The sequence below is a fragment of the Daucus carota genome, chromosome 3 (genome assembly GCF_001625215.2).
Source record: "Daucus carota subsp. sativus chromosome 3, DH1 v3.0, whole genome shotgun sequence".
NCBI classification, from domain to species: Eukaryota; Viridiplantae; Streptophyta; class Magnoliopsida; order Apiales; family Apiaceae; genus Daucus; species Daucus carota.
The window spans coordinates 26,563,944-26,583,788 of NC_030383.2; the positions used below are offsets into that span (position 1 = coordinate 26,563,944).

The window sequence follows — 19,845 nt, forward strand, 5'->3', positions numbered from 1 at the left end:
AAGACAAAACCGTGCAAACAAACGTGATGATAACAATGATAATAACCAATCCAGAAACGTACCATGGCCCAGATCTTCAGATCTTGTCCCAACAGACTGCAACCTGACTCAGCAGCAGGAAAGGCAGGGCTAACCCCAGGTTACTTCAAAAACTTTCAGTTGTTAATCCCCAAGCGTTAAGGGTCAGCGGACCCTATTGAGGCTAGGTATGTGAAGGGAAATGCAAAGGCATTTGTGTTAGTCAAAGTGAGAGATGAGCAGAAGACGGAGTTTGCTAGTTATTATCTGAAGGAGAAAGCCACCTATTGGTGGAAGGTCGTAAGGCAATGGAAGAGACGGAGGATGTTACAGGGAAGGTTTAAGGAGTTGTTTTTGAGAATACTTCCTCAAATTTCTTCAGGATCGAATGAGTTACAGTTTTTAGAAATTGAAAGTAGGGAGACTGTCGTGCTGAGTATGAGATAAAGTTTGCTGAGTTGGCCAGGTTTGTTCCAACCTATATAGATACTGATAGGAAATGCTAAGAGATTTCAAACAGTGTTTAAAAGCATGGATTAGGGGAAAGCTAGCCATATTGGAATAATACTATGCCGCTGTTAGTTCAGAATGGCCATGATAGCGGAACACAGAACAGAGAAATTGTCTCAGAAGGAGAAAGAGAGAAAGCAGCGTAAGCCAGAGCATCATGAGGACAGTTTCAGCAGGGGAAGTTCAGAATTTTAACAACCCCGACGAAAGGGAAATTCCAGCGGGGGAGAAATCCCCACTTTTAAGAAACAGATGTAGGTGGTTCGTGGCAATGGTTAACCTCCCGCTATTGGAAATCAACCAAGGCCTCCCTTTGCCGGAGTAGTGCCGATATGTGCAAGAGACACGGAGGAGTCTGTAATAGATTGAATGTGGTTTGTTATAAGTTGTCATAAACAGGGCACTATTCTAGGGAATGTCAGGACCCACCAGCACGAACCTAATGATTCGAGAACCAATAGCAAGGAAATCAAACCCAATGGACTCCAGCAGCTGGGAATAACATGTTTTAGTGCAGAAAAGGAAACCGGGGACATATGGTGAAGGATTGCCACACAGTTACCAGCTCCAGGTAACCCACACTTAGAATCATGGGATCTACTTCAGCAGTTACAGACAGTTCCTAGAGCCAGAACCTACTACATGCCTATGAGAGATTGCCAGTCAGATTGCCGACGTTGTGCAGGTACGCTTAATGTGAATTCCTTAGTGCCAAGGTATTAATGATTCGGAGCTACTAGATCATTTATTTCTGAAGATTTTGTGGCCAAATTTGAATTGTCCTTATAGAGTGCTTAATGAGCTATGAACTATAGAGTTTGGCTACTCAGGATCGTGTCCCTGTTAGTCAAATTTGTAGAAATGTGATGTTGAAAAATCTTAGGGAATACGTTTTGTGCCGATATTTTATTACCTTTCAGGTTGGAGAGTTGATGTTATCCTAGGAATGGATTGGTTATCGAAGCATAATGCTCAGATAGATTGTCGTACTAAGAAGGTGAGTTAATAGCACCCGAACGAGTGGATAATAGTATTTCGCGGGCCGACAGACGAAACAGCTAAAAGAATTTTAATATGATTCAAACGAGAGATTCTTCCGTCAAGGTTGTGAAGCTATATAGCATATGTAACTTATCAGAGCCGAGAACTACTGAAGCTTGAAGTATAATCCTGTAGTAAACGAGTTCCCAGATGTATTTTCCAGATGAGTTCCCTCCAGATAGAGAAATTGAATTTGCATAGATTAGCACCTGCATGGACCCGAACCAGTATCTAAAGCCCCGTTAGGATGGCACTAGTAGAAATGAAGGGGAAGGGAATTGGTAACCCAGTTACAAGATTGCTAGCACAAAGGCGGTTAGGCCAAGTGTTGTCCCCCTGGGATCACTGTTTACTTTTTTTGAAGAAGAAGGACGGTAGTATGATGTTATGTATTGATTATCGGGAAACCTTAATAAGTTAACTATTAAGAATAGCTACCCTTTTACCCCGTATAGCTGATTGTTTGATCAATGAAGGGCGCGCGATGTTTTTCGAATATTGATTTAAAATCGGATACCATCAGCTAAAGATTAAACCTGAAGACAACCTAAAACAGCTTTTAGAACCCGATCTGGCCACTAGAGTTCTTGGTTGAGGCCTTTGGATTAACCAATGCCCCGCGGGCTTTCTGGGCTTTATGGATTAATGAACAGAGTCTTTAAACCATATTTGGATTAAATTTGTGCTTGTATTCCTAGATGATATTTTGATTTATTCCTAAACCATGAGGATCATGCAAACCACTTACGGATGGCTTTGAGAACATTGAGAAGAGAGAAGTGTATGCTAAGTTTTCAAAAGTGTGAATTCTGTTACAAGACGTTCATTTTCTAGGTCTATCGTCAGTACGGAAGGAATTAAGTAGATCCCTCCAAGATCGATGCAATTATTGAATTGGGAAATGCCAAGCACACCAACAGAAGTCAGAAGTTTTTGGCTTTGGAGTCTATTATAGAAGATTCGTTCAAGATTCTCAAGGATTGCTTGTACCATGACAAGCTTACCTGGGAAGAAGAAAAGTTCGTGTGACTGAAAAAGTGTGGAAGAAAGTTTCAGGAATTTGAAGAAATCTAAAGTACTCATTATTACACATTTCAAACTGCTAAGAACTCCAGCTTTTGTTAACAGTACCTCATCACCGTTGATGGGTCAATCCGATCAATGCTACTGCCTTGCATTGCCATCCATTTGATCAGTACATGCCAATTTTATTCTAAGTAAGAATAAAAACTTTGTATCATCAAGGGCATCACATAGTCCTTAACAAATCTCCCCCTATTATATCTGTAAGAAGTTCAGATATAAATTTGAGGGTGCTTGAGATTACACAACACACAATAAAGAAAGAAAGAAAAACATCTATTTTGCATTTAAGAAGAGAATTTTAATGCTCAAAGATAAGAGTTTACACTGATTGATTTTGCTCCTTCTAGTCGCGCAGATGTTCAAGGTTTTCCATTTCCTCTGTTTGGTCCAGTTCTTGTTTAATCTCCCTCTCTCTAGATCTTCAATGAAACTTGGCCCTCCTCTGTGATCTTAGAATTGAGCTTTTTCTGCATTGCCCTCAAGCTGTTCCACATCAGCATTTCTAGCAGATCTTCAATCTAAAAAATCTCTTACTGCATGACTTGAAAGTCATAATCAGTGTCAGGAAGAGACAAAACCTTAACAGGGAGATCAGAGGGTTCATTCCATTTCTTTCTTATGTCTTCAATCCTTTTGAGGATTCACTCTTAACCTCCTTTGTTGCCGAATATGAGGTCCTATTGTCTACTTCAAGTACCCTGTCTTCAAATCACTTGTAGTCTTGATCCAAGATCCTCTCCAGTGGCCTTGTGCTTCTAGCTGAGAAGAGTAGTGGAATTTCCAACCTCTCTGGCAGTTTATTAGTTCTTGTCAAGGACTTCACACTTAACAAACTCATTCAGAAACAGCTCAAATTGTTGTTTGTTCACTGATATGAAATGCATAAGCATACAGTAGATTTAGGACCTTGGACCAATCTCTGGGCACAGGAATGAATCACTACTTCTCTTGAGGGCGATTGACTGAACAGGTCAACTGGATCATGCCTTTTGGATTTCTCCTTTCTTCTGATGTTTACCAGGCATATGTTTGCCTTGCTTCCCGGTTTTGCTTTTCTTTGGCCTCAACAAATCTGCCAGCTCATCCTCTTTCGTCACAAAGATTTTTGGAAAGTTCATGGATAGATTGTCAACCCCTGCTCTTCTTTAGCTTTCTGGATTTATGATGGTCCGGGTTGAACAGTAGACGTAGGTGGGTGGATCCTGTCTTGAGACTTACTTTTTCCTCTTCATGCACCAGAGTCAGATTTGGTACCATTTTTCTTCACCACAAGCCCCCTAGCCTTTCTTTCTTAGCTTTCTTCCTCCAGATTCTTCTGGCTTCCTCCGGATTTATTGCTAAATAGAAGAATGTTGGACTCATCATCAGCCAAATCACAAACTCCTCATCAAGTTATTCTAGGAGCTGTGCAGCCAACTTCTTCAATTTCTGCATCTTCATTCGCAAACGGCCCTGGGGATCTTTCTTGTTCTTTCTTTGGCCTTAGCATACAAGGGGTGTCCAGGGAGGGCCACACAGATAATTTCATTTCTTGTAATGTAAGACACATCAGAACTCCACACAGAGTCTTGATCTAATTTGCCAACCAACCAGCTTTGGACTTGACAGGCTTCGTTCTGCCCAATATCTTTGGCCCTTCTTGTTCAGCTCTTTCCTTCTCCGCCTTCTCTCTTTCTTTCTTTTCTTCCTCACTTCCATCCCACTTCTTGCCCAATTTAACCCATATGAATGGCCACGACCAAGTCGCTTCGATTTGTCTTATTTTGGCATTGAGAAAAATCTTCAGCTAACTTGTTCTTACCATGTGGCTTTCTTGAGATGTAGGGTCAATCAGAACGGTTTTTTATAAACTCATTAACTTCAGATGACTCACTTGGGACAATCATATACTTTTGACTATGACAAGTCTTGGCTTCTTCGGTGGCATTCTTCTTCTTTGGAGCTGGAGGACCCTTAGCTTTGGGCCTAGAGCAAGTTGCTCCCCCTTAGTTGGTGACTCCCCCTCAGTTTTAGGCACTTGATCTATAGAGGAGTAGAGGAAAGAGTGTAGAATTTTCAGGAATGGTGATGGTAGAGCTTTGTAGCGGTGCACTGACAAGGTAGATGGAGTTGTAGATGATTGGTGTTGTAGGAGAGACTGTGCGCCAGAATAGATTTTTTGTTTTGTAGCAGTAGGACGTAGTCGTGTGGTGCTTTGTAGATTCTTCCCCCTTTTTAGAATCATCAGAAATCATGTGGAATGGGAATGTTCTGAGCTTGGAGGAGAGTGAGACGTAACTTCGGTTGAGGTTTTGTGATGAGCACTTGATTAAGCTGACATCAACATCTGGAGACTCTCTTGTCTAGAGCACAAATTGAGGTAGCCATGGGTAGACTCTTTATGAAGTCTAGATCTTGAGTTGGCCATGGGTGTCATAAGAAATTCTGGCCTCCACCATTTTCTTCTTGTTGTCATCCTGCCTCGAAACCGCATGATGAAAGATTTCCCAATTTCCTGTCTGAGTGAGTAAGATGAGATTGTGAAGTCTCACATATCCTTCACACACATAGGGGGGGTTAGAGAGAGTTTTCTTGCGGGGTCTTCATCTGCTCCCACTCCATAGCCCTTGTATTGCCTTAAATCTCCATTTTGGTGTCACCTAAATTGAGTTTGGCTGAACACCAATCTGGCATTTTAGACGGCCCAGTACTTCTTCATCTTCATCATCATCTTCATCCGCAAAGGAATCATCCTATTGGAATCATCCGTGTAGAGAGCATGCCCTTAGGGAACAGCAGCATGTGCAAGTTTGTGCTTCTCCAGTGCTCAGAAATGTGGAAGCACCCCAAAGTCTCCTCTGCTGGAATTGGATTGGCCAGCCATAACTGCTAGGCTTGACACAGGCTGACAAATTGAGACGCATTCAAGTGGTCCATCGCAGGTTTCCAGCCCTGTCTCATGTACCTGCATTCCCTCAAGTTCTCTTATTTTCTTTCATCAGGTCTCACCCTGGCTCACCACACACTCACCTTCACCTTTAAGATGGAACTCACAAATTCTCCTTTGCCGGGAGGGAGAAATTCCCAGCCCCTACTCACATCTCTCCTTTGCCTGTCGCAGACAGCCTCTCCTCTTTACTTTCTCTCAGTCCTATAAGTGTAGTAACAATAATGAGTTCTTACTAGCCGCTCTTGTGACAGCATGATGGTCTAGTTGAGTCTCATCTGCTCGTGGCACTTCTTCCTCAATGGCGAGGAATAGCCATTGATGCTTACATTGTTCATTTCATCAACGGCTGATTGCCTGTTCAGCACACCCGTTGACAGAACAGCCACTTACGATTGGTGAGAAATACCGATCGATGATTTGAAAGATTTAGTAGGTTGATACATAGCTTGTGACAACTAGAGCATCTGTGAAGAGTCGAGTGAGGGAGTTGTAATTCCACAACTTCACTCTTGTCTGTGAGGAACAGATTGATGACCCAACAATCCATGTGAAGGATGATCATCAATTTCTAGAGATGGCTTCTCCAAGTGCAGAGTTGGGGGGGCAAAAATTTGGGTGGCCGGAAGTTGTACAGTAAATAAATTCCTCCATATTGAAACTGTGATTGGAGAGAGTGTTTCAACTTGATGGGGGCTGTGACCCACATTTGCTGGAGCCACATCAAACTGAATTTGAGAAGAGGTTTTTACTATCACAAAATCTGTGATTTTGGCCTGTACAGAGGCGTGTTGTGCCAAGTGCCCTTTTTTTGGTTCATTTTCTTGAAAGGTTTGGGTGGTGTTTGGTCTGTGGCCCTTCCCCTTTGTTCTGTGCTCTGGAGCGAGAGCTCTTTTTTCACTAGTGGCATTCTTTTTGAGAAGATGTCACAGAGATTGGTTAATCCATATTAATCACCACATCTTTTCGGGCAGATGTGGATTGCTTGGCCGGTTATATCACTTATTCTCTCCCACCTTATCTGGGGGCTTTTTTTTTGATGTTCCAACCACTCCCTCACCACAATCTCCTTCCACTCCCCTCCGGTTGGTGGTAAGACGTTACAAACTGGGCTTTTGGGAGACACCAGAGGTGGATTTCTTGGATTTGGATTTTTACGATTTTTTTGGGTTTGGCAGCTTGTTTAGGAAGTGGGGGTGTTCCAACTTCCATTACTGCACTAGCAGTAGAAAAATTTGATGAGTTGGAAGAAGTATCGGAGCAGAAGTTACCTACATGAGTGATGGAAAGTGACAAGGGTAACTTGCCTCCTTTGCAAGTATTTCCTCCAATCACCACAGACTCTTTTGCTTTGCACCCAGCAATCCATCTTGTTATCTTGCTGTATGCAATTACTAACTTCTGACCAGATGGTTACCAATACTCAATCAATGAATCTAGCAAAATAAATATTATTGGGTATTCCTCATGTGGACCCAATTTAGCAGCAATTTCATACAAGACTAAGTTACCAATGTTTACAACTAATCATCAGTCAATAGCATGTAGAAACATGGTTTGCATAGACTGGTGAAAGCATCATCGTTAGACACTTTCCCAGAAAGACCTTAAAATCAAGTTAAAAGCTTCAACAGAAAACTCACTCTTTGCGCATATGGCGCCTAAGAATCTGTCCTAAGTTGACAAATCACCATTGTAGTGCCATATTTCTAAGCATTGCTAACAATTTCATTAGCCTGAGGCAGGTCTATCCGGGATCTGCCCAGGGAGATTAAGAGCAAACCCTAACAGTTTCACCATCAAATTATAACTAACATCCGTAATTATAACAGAAGAGTTTCGAAGATGGGTTCTACTTGGCAGATGTCCCCATTTGCTCAACAATTCACAAAGAAGATAGTTTGAGCATGAAAGCTAGCATAAGACACTTACATTCCTTGATGAAGTCCATCATGGTATGAAAAAGCTTAGATTTTTTCGCTTCTTTATCTACCTATGCAACGGATTGTTCTGCTCATATATGAACCTAGTTTGCTCGTGTTCTGACAATAGCGCCATGATGAAAAGCTTAGAAAAGATTAGGGCTTTTAGGAGTTGAGAGTGAGGAGAGAGTTAAGAGTTTGCCAGATTGCAGATGAAAAGTGAATAAATTAACGGCAAAACTATTTATGTCTCAGTAAAACGTAAATGAAGTAACCTGTTCAAAAGTAGCCAAGCGTCATCAACCGATATCTAACATCTGTTATGTATATATCGATCGATTTAATTTAATTAGGAACTAACGGTTTATAGGAAGATTTTTAATTGTTTCCACCTTCGCTTTATCAACTTCCAGTCCCTGGCAGATACTTATGTCCCAATATGATTCCTTCTTGCACCATGAAATGGCATTTTTCCCAATTGAGAATCAGATTAGTTTCCACACAGCGCTTAAGAACCATTCTCAGATTCGTGAGGCATTCGTCATAAGATGTTCCAATACAGAAAAATCGTCCATGAATACCTCCACATTGATGCCGATCATCTCTGAGAATATTGCCATCATGCACCTTTGAAAAGTGGCTGGTGCACCGCATAAGCCAAAAGGTACTCTTCGGGATGCAAATGTACCATAAGGGCATGTAAAGGTTGTCTTTTCTTGATCCTCCGGAGAAATAGCAATCTGATTATAGCCAGAATACCCATCCAACAGGCAATAGAATTCATGACCAGCCAACCTGTCAAGCATCTGATCAATAAAAGGCAGAGGGAAGTGATCCTTCCTTGTAGCTTTATTCAGCTTTCTGTAGTCCATGCAAATCCTCCAACCAGTGACAGTTCTAGTTGAGATGAGTTCCCCTTTTTCGTTGGCTACTACTGTCATGCCTCCTTTCTTAGGCACACATTGTACTGGACTCACCCATGAGCTATCTGAAATTGGATATATGATACCTGCATCGAGCCATTTAAGAATCTCTTTCTTTACAACCTCTTTCATGATAGGATTTAACCTTCTCTGTTGTTCCACTGAAGGTTTGCTTCCTTCTTCAATGAGAATTTTGTGTTGACAAAGGATGGACTGATTCCCTTGATATCAGCTATAGTCCAACCAATTGCTGTTTTGAATTCCCTTAGCACCCTCAAAAGTTTTTCCTCTTCCTCACCTGACAAGTTAGCTGCAATAATAACAGGAAGAGTAGAGCCTTCACCAAGAAAAGCATACCTCAAGTGATCCGGTAGCGGTTTAAGTTCAAGTTTAGGTGCTTCGATCACTGATGGTTGTAGTGGTTTATGATCTTCCTTTTGTTCCTCCAAACCAAGAGATTCGACAGGTGGTTCAAAATTCCTTCGCCAAGGTGATGAGTTAAGATGATGGAGTTCTTCCAATTCTTCTTCACTGTCCAATTCCTCATCATTGGTAAGGATTGCTTCCAATACATCATTCTGTAAAACCCGCTGGCTATTAGCTTCTGCCGTTAGTCAAGTACATCCATACTGAAACAAGATTCCTCATCAGTTGGTAATTTCATTGCATTGAATACGTTGAACGTGACCGTCTGATCTTGTATTCTCATTGTAGTTTCCCTTTTTGGACATCGATCAAAGTTTGCCCGGTGGCTAAAAAGGGTCTACCCAAGATGATAGAATTCTTTTGTCTTCTTCAAAATCAAGAATCACGAAGTCGGCTGGAAATATTAATTTATCAACCTTGACCAGCACATCTTCAATTATACCCCTCGGATATGTGATCGAACGATCAGCCAGCTGTAAAGACATGTTTGTCGGCTTAAGCTCTGGCAGGCCAAGTTGTGTGAAGATAGATAGAGGCATCAGATTGATGCTAGCTCCCAAGTCGCACAGACACTTATCAAAAGAGAACTCCCCAATAGTGCAAGGATAGTGAAGCTTCCCGGATCTTTCAGCTTAGGTGGTAATTTCTGTTTAAGTACAGCACTACATTCCTCTGTTAGTGCCACTGTCTCTAATTCTTCGAGCTTTAGCTTTTTTGAAAGAATACCCTTCATGAATCTGGCATAGCTAGGCATTTGCTCGAGTGCTTCTGCAAACGGAATGTTGATGTGATGCTTTTTGAAAACCTCAAGGAATTTACCAAATTGCTTATCCAGTTGCTGTTTCTTCAACCTCCTTGGAAACGGAGGTGGTGGATATAATGGCTTTGACACCGGAGCAGCTGCAGGGATAGCCCTATCCATTTCAACATTAGGTTTTATGCCAATTGTATTCGAAGGATGTTCTGCTGGAATTTCTTGCGGTTCATCATCCTGATCTTGTACTAATGTTGAGGTTGGCCCTGTTGTAGTTTTTCCAGATCTCAGCGTAATGGATTGGACTTGCTCTTTAGGGTCCCTCTTACCTGGTACCTCTGTATCACTAGGGAGATTCCCCTATGGTCTGCTTAATAAAGCATTAGCTAACTGACCGACTTGTGTCTCCAAGGCTTTTAAAGTTACTGCCTGACTCTTGTACATGAGTCTTAGTTCTTCCATGTCAGACCTTTCGTTAGCTGATTGCCCATGATTCTGAAATCCCGGAGGGTGATATGGCTGTTTAGGTGCATACTGTTGTGGAGTTCCAGCCTGACTATACTGTTTAGGTCCCTGTTGAAATCCTTGTTGAGGCTGATTATAACCCTGATTATTACTCCAGCTGAAATTCGGATGATTTCGGTTGTTAGGATGGTAAGTAGCTGGAGCAGGCTGTTGACCTCTCTGAAAGTTGCTCACAAATTGTGCTGATTCACTAGAAATGGCACACTGATCAGTAGAGTGAGTACCCGCACATAATTCGCAAATTGAGATTGGCTGTTGAATTCCTTGGTTAGCCAGAGAATCGACTTTCATCGTGAGAGCCTTAAGTTGAGCAGCAATAGCTGTAGACGTGTCAAGATCAAGAACTCCGGCTACCTTCCCTTGAGTAAGTCTTTGAGTAGGGTTCTGATATTCATTAGCAGCCATCATTTCAATAAGATCATAAGCTTCTTCATAACTTTTAGCCCATAGCGCACCTCCAGAAGCAGCATCAAGCATAGGTCTGGATTGAGGTCCAAGACCATTATAGAAACTGTTTATTTGCATCCAATCCGGCATGCCATGATGGGGACACTTCCTTAGCATCTCCTTATATCGCTCCCAGGCTTTCACAGAATGTTTCTCCTGATTGTTGAGAGAATTGAGATAGAGCATTCGTAGTGCAGCAGTCTTTGCCATGGGGAAGAATTTAGTGAGAAATTTCTGAGCTAGATCTTCCCATGTAGTAATAGAACCAGATGGTACAGAATGTAACCATCCCTTAGCCTTATCTCTCAGTGAAAATGGAAAAAGCCTTAGCTTCACAGCATCATCAGAGACTTCATTAAATTTGAAGGTGTCACAGATCTCTATAAAATTACGTATATGCATATTAGGGTCTTCAGTAGGAGAACCCCATACTGTACCGAGTTCTGGACCATTTGAATAGTTCCTGGTTTGATTTCAAAGGCTTTGGCTGCGATTGCAGGCCTGACAATGCTTGACTGGATATCATCGATCTTTGGCATAGAGAAATCCTTCAATGCCTTACTGTCTGGTTGTGCTTCAGGTTCTGTCATTGTTTCAGAATCAGAAGAAGAAGATGAATCAATTGCTTCCTTACGAGCTCTAGAACGTGTTAGCATAAACGCGACCCAAGTACCTGAAATAAAGAAAAGAAAAGAAAAGTGAGAAGAGAATAGAATCCTAGTCAGTGAATTTTAATGCACACTGATGACAAGTACATAAACTAATTAATTAACACCGAGTCCCCGGCAGCGGCGCCAAAAACTTGTTCGCAAAAATCTACACGCAAGCGCACGTGATCACAAGTAATATATTAAGTTCGATCCCACAGAGACTGGTGAATTAAGAATACGCACCTATGCAACAATGTATGAGTAATTTTCACTGCTAAGACAATTAACAAGGATGTGTTCTTTTATACTAATAACTAAATTACTAATCAAAATCAGAATAGGAAAACACATGGGATTCTAACTTCATTATCGAATTCATCTAGAATTGAAATTACTGATTAACATGTGACTGTTGATCCTAATCAGACAACACGAAAGTAATACATGCCAACTCTCGTTGCACACATATCATACCAATCAAAATCCGCAATTAAGACAGAAATCTCATGGACACCAACAAAGCTCAGACCCTATATCTCTATAGCGGTAGTGTAAGCAGAGAGGTTTAATAGCAAGTCATCTATCGTGATTACACAGGGTGATAAAAATAGTTCAAGTCTACCACAAATTATGCTTCATTCACATAATCCTATGTTTACATGGCATAGTTCTAAATTCAATCATCCACTCTCGCTTCAGAAAGAATTAACAAACAAACACTTAGAAGTTAGCTACGCTCCTAAGAAGAATAAGCACGGCTCATGCAAAGAAATCAACGTACGTCACACAATCAAGCAATTAATATTCGTTACTAGACTACATCGATAAATCCATTAGAATCCCATGAAGGCGGTTAGTTCATAATCGAACTAATCGACATCATGGGTTCTAGTGAAACATGATAAATAAAAGATGAGAATTAAGCGGAATAAAAGTGCTTGAATTAATAATAAAGAACACAACGTTACAGAATTGATGTTCACGATTTCGCTCGAAACTGTCACTTCCTCGCGAAGAACGATCCAATACAATACTGATAATGTGCTTGATTACAAGAGAAAAACTGATAAAATACTATATTACGATATTCTACGATACAAGTGAGGCTAGGGTTTTTACACATGAGAAATTAGATACATTGACCAAGTCAACCGGGCCTTGACCGCTTCTAAAATCCGTCAGAAAAGCTCCAAAATCGGCCCGGAACAGCTCTGCTGGGCGCGGCCGCGCTAAACTAGCGCAGGCGCGCTAGTGGGACAGTAGCTAGCGCGGGCGCGCTAAAATCTAGCGCGGGCGCGCTACTGTCTGCCACTGGCAGCCCGTTTCTTCGTTTTTTAGCTCGTTCTCGCGTGCATGCCCTTCCTCGCTCTATTACCACTTCCGTAGGTGATCACGGTTGCATTTAGCACATGCAACAAGCCCTTTAAACCCCTAGATAGCTCTAGTGGACGAGTGTGTTCTCGTGAGGGTTTGTAGAAGATGTACCCACAAAATCCCAAGTCGTGATGAATCCACAATTCTCTATTCTTGCAAATAATGCACCAAAAACAACCTAAAATGATAGGAAAATCACTTCATCACCTCAACTCGTGACCTGCACAGAAAAACACTAAAAACACATCAAAAGACACTAAACACTTAAGTACAACCAACCAATTTAAGTGGAAATGAAGGCCTATAAGTGTGTATAAATACCACTTATCAACAGTAAACTGTGGATTTAACGAATAGCAAGTTTAGCACAACTTGAAAGCTTACAAGCACTTTGAACACTTTGAAATGAATGAGAATGAGCCATATTTATAGGCAAATCTCAAGAACTAGGCAAGACAATGGTGGCAAAGACAATCTAGTGGTTGCTATGACAATTTGGCACTTTGTCTTGCTGAAAAACATAAGGTAAGACAATCATAAGCATTGTCTATAGCTTAGAAAGGACAATCTGAAGTGGTAAGACAATCCCAGGGGCACGGTAAGACAATCAGGGCACGGTAAGACATCTGTAGGATTGTCTTACACTCCAAACGGTAAGACAATCTGTAGGATTGTCTTACACTCCAAACGGTAAGACAATCATCCTGCTTGTCTTGGAAGTCACACGGTAAGACAATCAGAATGATTGTCTTGCCATCTGCAGGTAAGACAATTGCAAGGGACGGTAAGACAATCTGTGGGATTGTCTTACCGTGTGTTGGAGGAAGGAAATGGCACGGTAAGACAATCTGTTTGATTGTCTTACCTTGTTATTTCTTAAGACAATCATAGTAATTGTCTTTCCTTTTGAACCAACAAGACAATTGCTTATATTCCTTTAATTAATTAACCAATTAACATCCACTTAATTATATTAAATGCATAAATTCATAAATTAAATTAATTCGAGATAGAATTAATTTAATAAATAAATTACACATCATATATAATTATTTTGAGAAGTGGATTAAATAATTAGATAATCAATTATCCATTTTCTTCTTCTTTAGAGTCTTCAGTCTTCTGTAGACAATTAAGATCTTCGACTTGAGTGAACAGCCACTTTCTTTTGACGTAGAATATTTAATCAGATGAGCTGATACACAAATGTACTGTCTGGTTCATCTGTAACTAGCTCAATTAAATATTCCTTGTCATTTAAACAATTAAGCTGTGACTTGTTCGTCGATTCTTCGTCTTCTTAGTTCTTCTTCATTTGTAGACACAATGATGGAATCTTCTGAATAAATAAAGTATTGAAACTTTATACCTTCTGATCTTCTGGACGTGCTACAAAGATTATTTGTACACTGAGGCTTGATCATATTAATGAACTTCTTCAGTGGTTTGCAGCAGCATCCTGAAATTCTTCTGACATAAAATCTTCAATAAATCATTTGACGTTCTTCGTACGGATTCCGGATAACAGTACTTGCTATTTACTTGCTTTCTTATCAGAGTTGAGTTGATTCCTCTTAAATACAAATAGGCTTAACATATGCCTTTCAGATAGAATCCCAGTTGACTGCACCAGGCACACCCCAGCAGAACGGTGTAGCAGAGAGAAGGAACCGGACTCTTTTAGAGAGTGTTAGATCGATGATGAGTTATTCGGATTTACCCAAGTCATTTTGGGGACATGCCTTAGAGACAGCAGCTTATCTTCTGAACTTAGTACCTTCTAAGTCGGTTCCTAAAACCCCTTTAGAATTGTGGACCGGGGACAAACCGAGTCTGAGACACATTCGGATATGGGTTGTCCAGCACATGTGCTGAACAAGAACGCGACTAAGCTAGAATCTCGTACAGAAGTAAAGCTGTTTGTAGGCTACCCCATGGGAACAAAAGGTTATTTATTTTATAGTCCTAAGGATCGGGATGTCACTGTTAGCACCAATGCAAGATTCTTAGAGGAAGACTATATAATGAATCACAAACCCATGAGTAGTATCATTTTAGAGGAACTTGTGGAGGGGCGAATAATGAACCTGTAGTACAAGTTAAACAACCACAGCAGACTGTGCAACCGGTGACTAATACCGCACCAGTTCCTCGTCGTAGTGGGAGGGTTGTTCGACAGCCCGACAGATTCAAGTTTTTGGGAGAGTCTTCGGACTTGGTCTCTGGTGACATGGTGATGATTCCCAGACATATGAAGAGGCAATACAAGACAAAGATGCAAGTCTTTGGCAAAAGGCAATGGATTCGGAGATGGAATCAATGTATTCTGATCAAGTCTGGGAGCTCGTGGAACCACCCAAAGGTGTAAAACCTATTGGATGTAAGTGGGTCTACAAGAAAAAGAGGGGATCAGACAAAAAGGTGAAAGCCTGGAAAGCAAGACTTGTTGCGAAAGGGTATACTCAGAAAGAAGGTATCGATTATGAGGAAACCTTTTCGCCAGTAGTCATGCTGAAGTCAGTCCGTATTCTTTTATCTATAGCAGCTCATCTCGATTATGAGATTTGGCAAATGGATGTCAAGACAGCTTTCCTTAATGGAAATCTTGAGGAAACCATCTATATGCAGCAACCAGAGGGATTCATTAAAGAAGGCCGAGAGCATCTTGTGTGTAAGCTGAAGAGGTTTTATTTATGGACTTAAACAAGCTTCTAGGTATTGGAACATTCGCTTTGATCAGTCAGTCCAGTCGTATGGATTTGATCAATGTCCAAGCGAAGCATGCATGTATAAGAGATGTGAGGGAAATGCAGTGGTTTTTCTAGTGCTTTATGTTGATGACATTTTACTCATTGGAAACAATGTTAAGATGTTGTCTTCAATAAAGGCATGGCTGTTCAAACAATTCGAAATGAAGGACTTAGGTGAAGCAACATACATCCTTGGGATCAAACTTATAAGGGATCGCAAGAAAGGATGTTGGCTTTATCTCAGGAGCCCTCCATAGATGACGTATTAGCTCGTTTTAACATGCAGGACTCCAAGAAGGGTAATTTACCCTTCAGACATGGAGTTACTCTATCAAAGAGGCAGTGTCCTTCGACACCTAAGGAGATAGAGAACATGAAGGCAGTTCCGTATGCTTCGGCATGTGGGAGCCTAATGTATGCAATGTTATGTACGAGGCCTGATATCTGCTTTGCCGTGGGCATGGTTAGCAGATACCAGTCAAACCCAGGACAGGAACATTGGAGTGCTGTGAAAGCAATACTCAAGTACCTGCGAAGGACTAAGGAGTATATGTTGGTTTACAAGTCCTCTGATTTATTGCCTCTGGGATATACCGATTCGGATTTCCAGGCAGATAAGGATAAGAGAAAGTCCACCTCGGGATGTGTTTTTACTTTGGGAGGTGGAGCCGTAATATGGAGGAGTGTGAAGCAGAAATGCATCGCAGACTCAACCATGGAAGCCGAATATGTGGAAGCCTCTGAGGCAGCCAAAGAGGCTATATGGTTCCGAAAACTTCCTGCTGGATTTGGATGTGGTTCCTAATCTGCCACAGCAGAAGTAATATCCGGGATTTCGACGTGTATTTATTATATCAGTATGTGAATATTTTGTGAATATTATGTGAATTAATTGTGAATTAGATGTTAAGTGACTTGTTGAATGATTGCCTATGTGTGTTATGACTTGTAAGATTATAATTTTTATCTGATCAGATCAAAATATGGAGAATTTAGGCATTTACCTGGTAAATTATGGATTATTATATGATTTGATATTTGATTTAAGGATTTAATTAAGTATATTATAAAATATTATTATTAATTGATTTTAAACCCGTTTACTCGATAAATAAACCCCGGGGGGGCTTCCGGGAAAATATCGCCGGTTTGTTATTTGAGACATTCTGAACAACTTTCGTGTTTTAACTTTTCCCATCTGGTGTACGGATTTACGTGACAGAATTTCGAAACGATTTTATGAATATTTTATTATTAATTATCGTATCAATAATTGTGTACACCGGATAATTTTAACACCCTAGATTATTTTGACTCAAGCAGTATATTTTCGTACTTCGTAACATATTTGAAACCTCAAGCCATTCTCACTTACATTGCTTCTTCTACAAACACCAGATTGTTTTCACCATATACTTGATCTTTCTTTCAACTTCAAGCCATTCTTCAGACATTGTGATGATACTTAAACCTATTTCTGAATTGTCTTTTAATCTTGATAAGTATTGCACCCTTGGTGATAATAATTCTGATTGGACAATTCTGATTCTGTCTTGGTAATATTGCTTCTATTCGAATGATATTGATTCTGAATTACTGAGATATTGTTGATTTCATTATATTGTTAAAGAATTGGATTGTTTTATAAATGTGGACCAGATTCGTGGTCAGACCAGATTCGTGCTCATTAGGCCAATGTGTACCTTGGATCCAGTGATAGAGCTTGGTATGTACCTGGCTCGGGGTTAGTGCGTGACTGATCAGCAGCCTAACCTTGGTTTTTAAATAAAATATATGAATATCCAATTCTAATCACTGCTTTATAAAGGGAATTTGATATCTTGATTCGTTTTTATGGATAAATGTTAAACTTCAGTTTCTTGTTTATATTACTTGCTGAGCTGTAAGCTCACTCTTGCGATTCCTTATGTTCTTTTCCAGTGAAGAAAAAGACTACTGTTAGCGAGGACCCACAGGCTAGTCATCAAGCTAAGGTATCAGGATGAGTGTTGGGAAGCCTTGCTAGGAGTTGCTGATATTATGAACTTTTGAGTGTCTTTGGTGTGTAAGCACTGCGTTTTATGTTTGTAAATTGTAAGATATTGACTGGGATTCGACGTATTGTAATATAAGTTATGTTGTGGCTTGTTTCATACTATAACCTGGAGCGATCCGTGGATGTTTAGGGTCAATGCATATATTATTATTGTTTACAGGTTTATATTGTGGTGTGACCCCCAAGTCTATGACCTGGATTTGGAGGGCGTCACAGGTTGGTATCAGAGCTACAGGTTATGAGTCAATGAAACAAGCCTAGATTATCGGGTTTGGGTAGAGGGATTAAGATTAGAAGTGAGTGATAGGTAGATAGAACGTTGAGAGGTGAGTAATAGTGACTAATAGGTATTCTTATTATCAGAGATTCTTATGTATGCGTTATCATATGACTTTCAGGTATTCACGATGTCAGACCCTATCATTCCCTTATATCCCTAGCATTCAGACACCACTGTTAGTGGACCCCCACCCCCTCAGATACCAGAGCCTCGCCCTCCTGTTTCACCCACTTTGGAGGAGGTGTTGGCTGCAGCAGCAGTAGTTCCTCCCAGACACATAGCCTCGACCTCTCGTGCTAGGCCTCTCATACGTGGACCCCCACCCAGTACCCCCAGTTCCACCCGAGGTTCCTCTGTTCATACCTCCTTTCGTACCGCACAGCACCCTGTCCCTTACCATGAGTATGAGGCGATGAGGATGGAGCGCCAGTTGCTTCTTGGGCAGGTTAGGGAGTTAGAGCGTGTTATTCAGATGATGGACCCTGGTAGAGCTGAGCGAGAGCTGAGGCAGAAGATTGTAGATGTCAGGGAGATTGCAAGGGCGAAGCTTGGTGCCGTAGCTGAAGATCAGAGTACCTACAATGATCTAGTAGAGTGGGCCATATGGATGATGAAGGAGCTGGACAAGCTTGGAGGTCCTACTTTTCCTTGGAGTTAGACAGTGGTAGTTACAGAGTGGTGGTACCATGTACATTAGTGTGTAGTGTGTAGTATATCGTCAACCAATTTTGACCCTGTATAGACTAGCGGTGCTGACTAGTGTGTAGGTTGGATGTTATGTTTTACTTTTGACAAGCGCTTGGCGCTGATGTACCCCAGCTCTTTATATATATCAGAACTTTTCCTTTTCATACCGTCTTTTACTTTATTGCACCTGTCTTACTTACCTTACATATCGCACTTGTTTTATTTTGCAAACTGTACCTGATATAAACCCTGTGATATTATTGTACCCTGTTTTTTTTCATCATTACTCTGTTCTGTAAGGAAGCATGCGATTTATTTAATTAAATGATCAAAAATGTTTTCAAAAATAAATATTCTGTTTATAAAAACAATTGTTAAAGTTTTGGAGGTTAAATAAACTGCTTGTTTCTTTACAGAGCTATGCCTCCTGGAAGACAAAACCGTGCAAACAAACGTGATGATAACAATGATAATAACAATCCAGAACGTACCATGGCCCAGATTCTTCAGATCTTGGCCCAACAGACTGCCAACCTGACTCAGCAGCAGGAAAGGCAGGCTAATCCCCAGGTTACTTTCAAAAACTTTCAGTCTGTTAATCCCCAAGAGTTTAAGGGTTCAGCGGACCCTATTGAGGCTAGGGTATGGTTGAAGGAAATTGAAAAGGCATTTGTGTTAGTCAAAGTGAGAGATGAGCAGAAGACTGAGTTTGCTAGTTATTATCTGAAGGAGAAAGCCACCTATTGGTGGAAGTCTGTAAGGGCAATGGAAGAGACGGAGGATGTTACATGGGATAGGTTTAAGGAGTTGTTTTTGGAGAAATACTTTCCTCAATTTCTTCAGGATCGAATGGAGTTACAGTTTTTAGAATTGAAGTAGGGAGACATGTCTGTGGCTGAGTATGAGATAAAGTTTGCTGAGTTGGCCAGGTTTGTTCCAACCTATATAGATACTGATAGGAAAAGGGCTAAGAGATTTCAACAGGGTTTAAAAGCATGGATTAGGGGAAAGCTAGCCATATTGGAATTAGATACTTATGCAGCTGTAGTTCAGAAGGCAATGATAGCGGAAACAGAAAGAGAAATGTCTCAGAAGGAGAAAGAGAGAAAGAAGCGTAAGCCAGAGCATCATGAGGGACAGTTTCAGCAGGGGAAGTTTCAGAATTTTAACAACCCGAAGAAAGGGAAATTCCAGCCGGGGAGAAATCCCACTTTTAAGAAACCAGATGTAGGTGGTAGTGGACAAGGTAACCGTCCAGCTATTGGAAATCAACCAAGGCCTCCATTGCCGGAGTGCCAGATATGTGGAAAGAGACACGGAGGAGTCTGTAATAGATTGAATGTGGTGTGTTATAAGTGTAATAAAAAAGGGCACTATTCTAGGGAATGTCAGGACCCACCAGCAAAGAACCTAATGATTCGAGACCAATCAGCAAGGAATCAACCCAATAGGACTCCAGCAGCTGGAATA

The 19,845-nt window shown here is 40.9% G+C and overlaps 1 protein-coding gene and 1 non-coding gene across 2 annotated transcripts; both read left to right on the forward strand.

The window, feature by feature from the left end:
- The first annotated feature begins 10,666 nt into the window (after window positions 1-10,666).
- Window positions 10,667-10,773, forward strand: LOC135151819 (small nucleolar RNA R71). The gene has a single exon (XR_010290732.1). It is a non-coding gene; the product is annotated as a small nucleolar RNA R71 (small nucleolar RNA).
- Window positions 10,774-18,795: 8,022 nt separating this feature from the next.
- On the forward strand, window positions 18,796-19,254 carry LOC135151444 (uncharacterized). The gene has a single exon (XM_064089893.1). The coding sequence runs from the start codon at window positions 18,796-18,798 to the stop codon at window positions 19,252-19,254; it is 459 nt and encodes a 152-aa protein (XP_063945963.1).
- The last annotated feature ends 591 nt before the right edge of the window (window positions 19,255-19,845 follow it).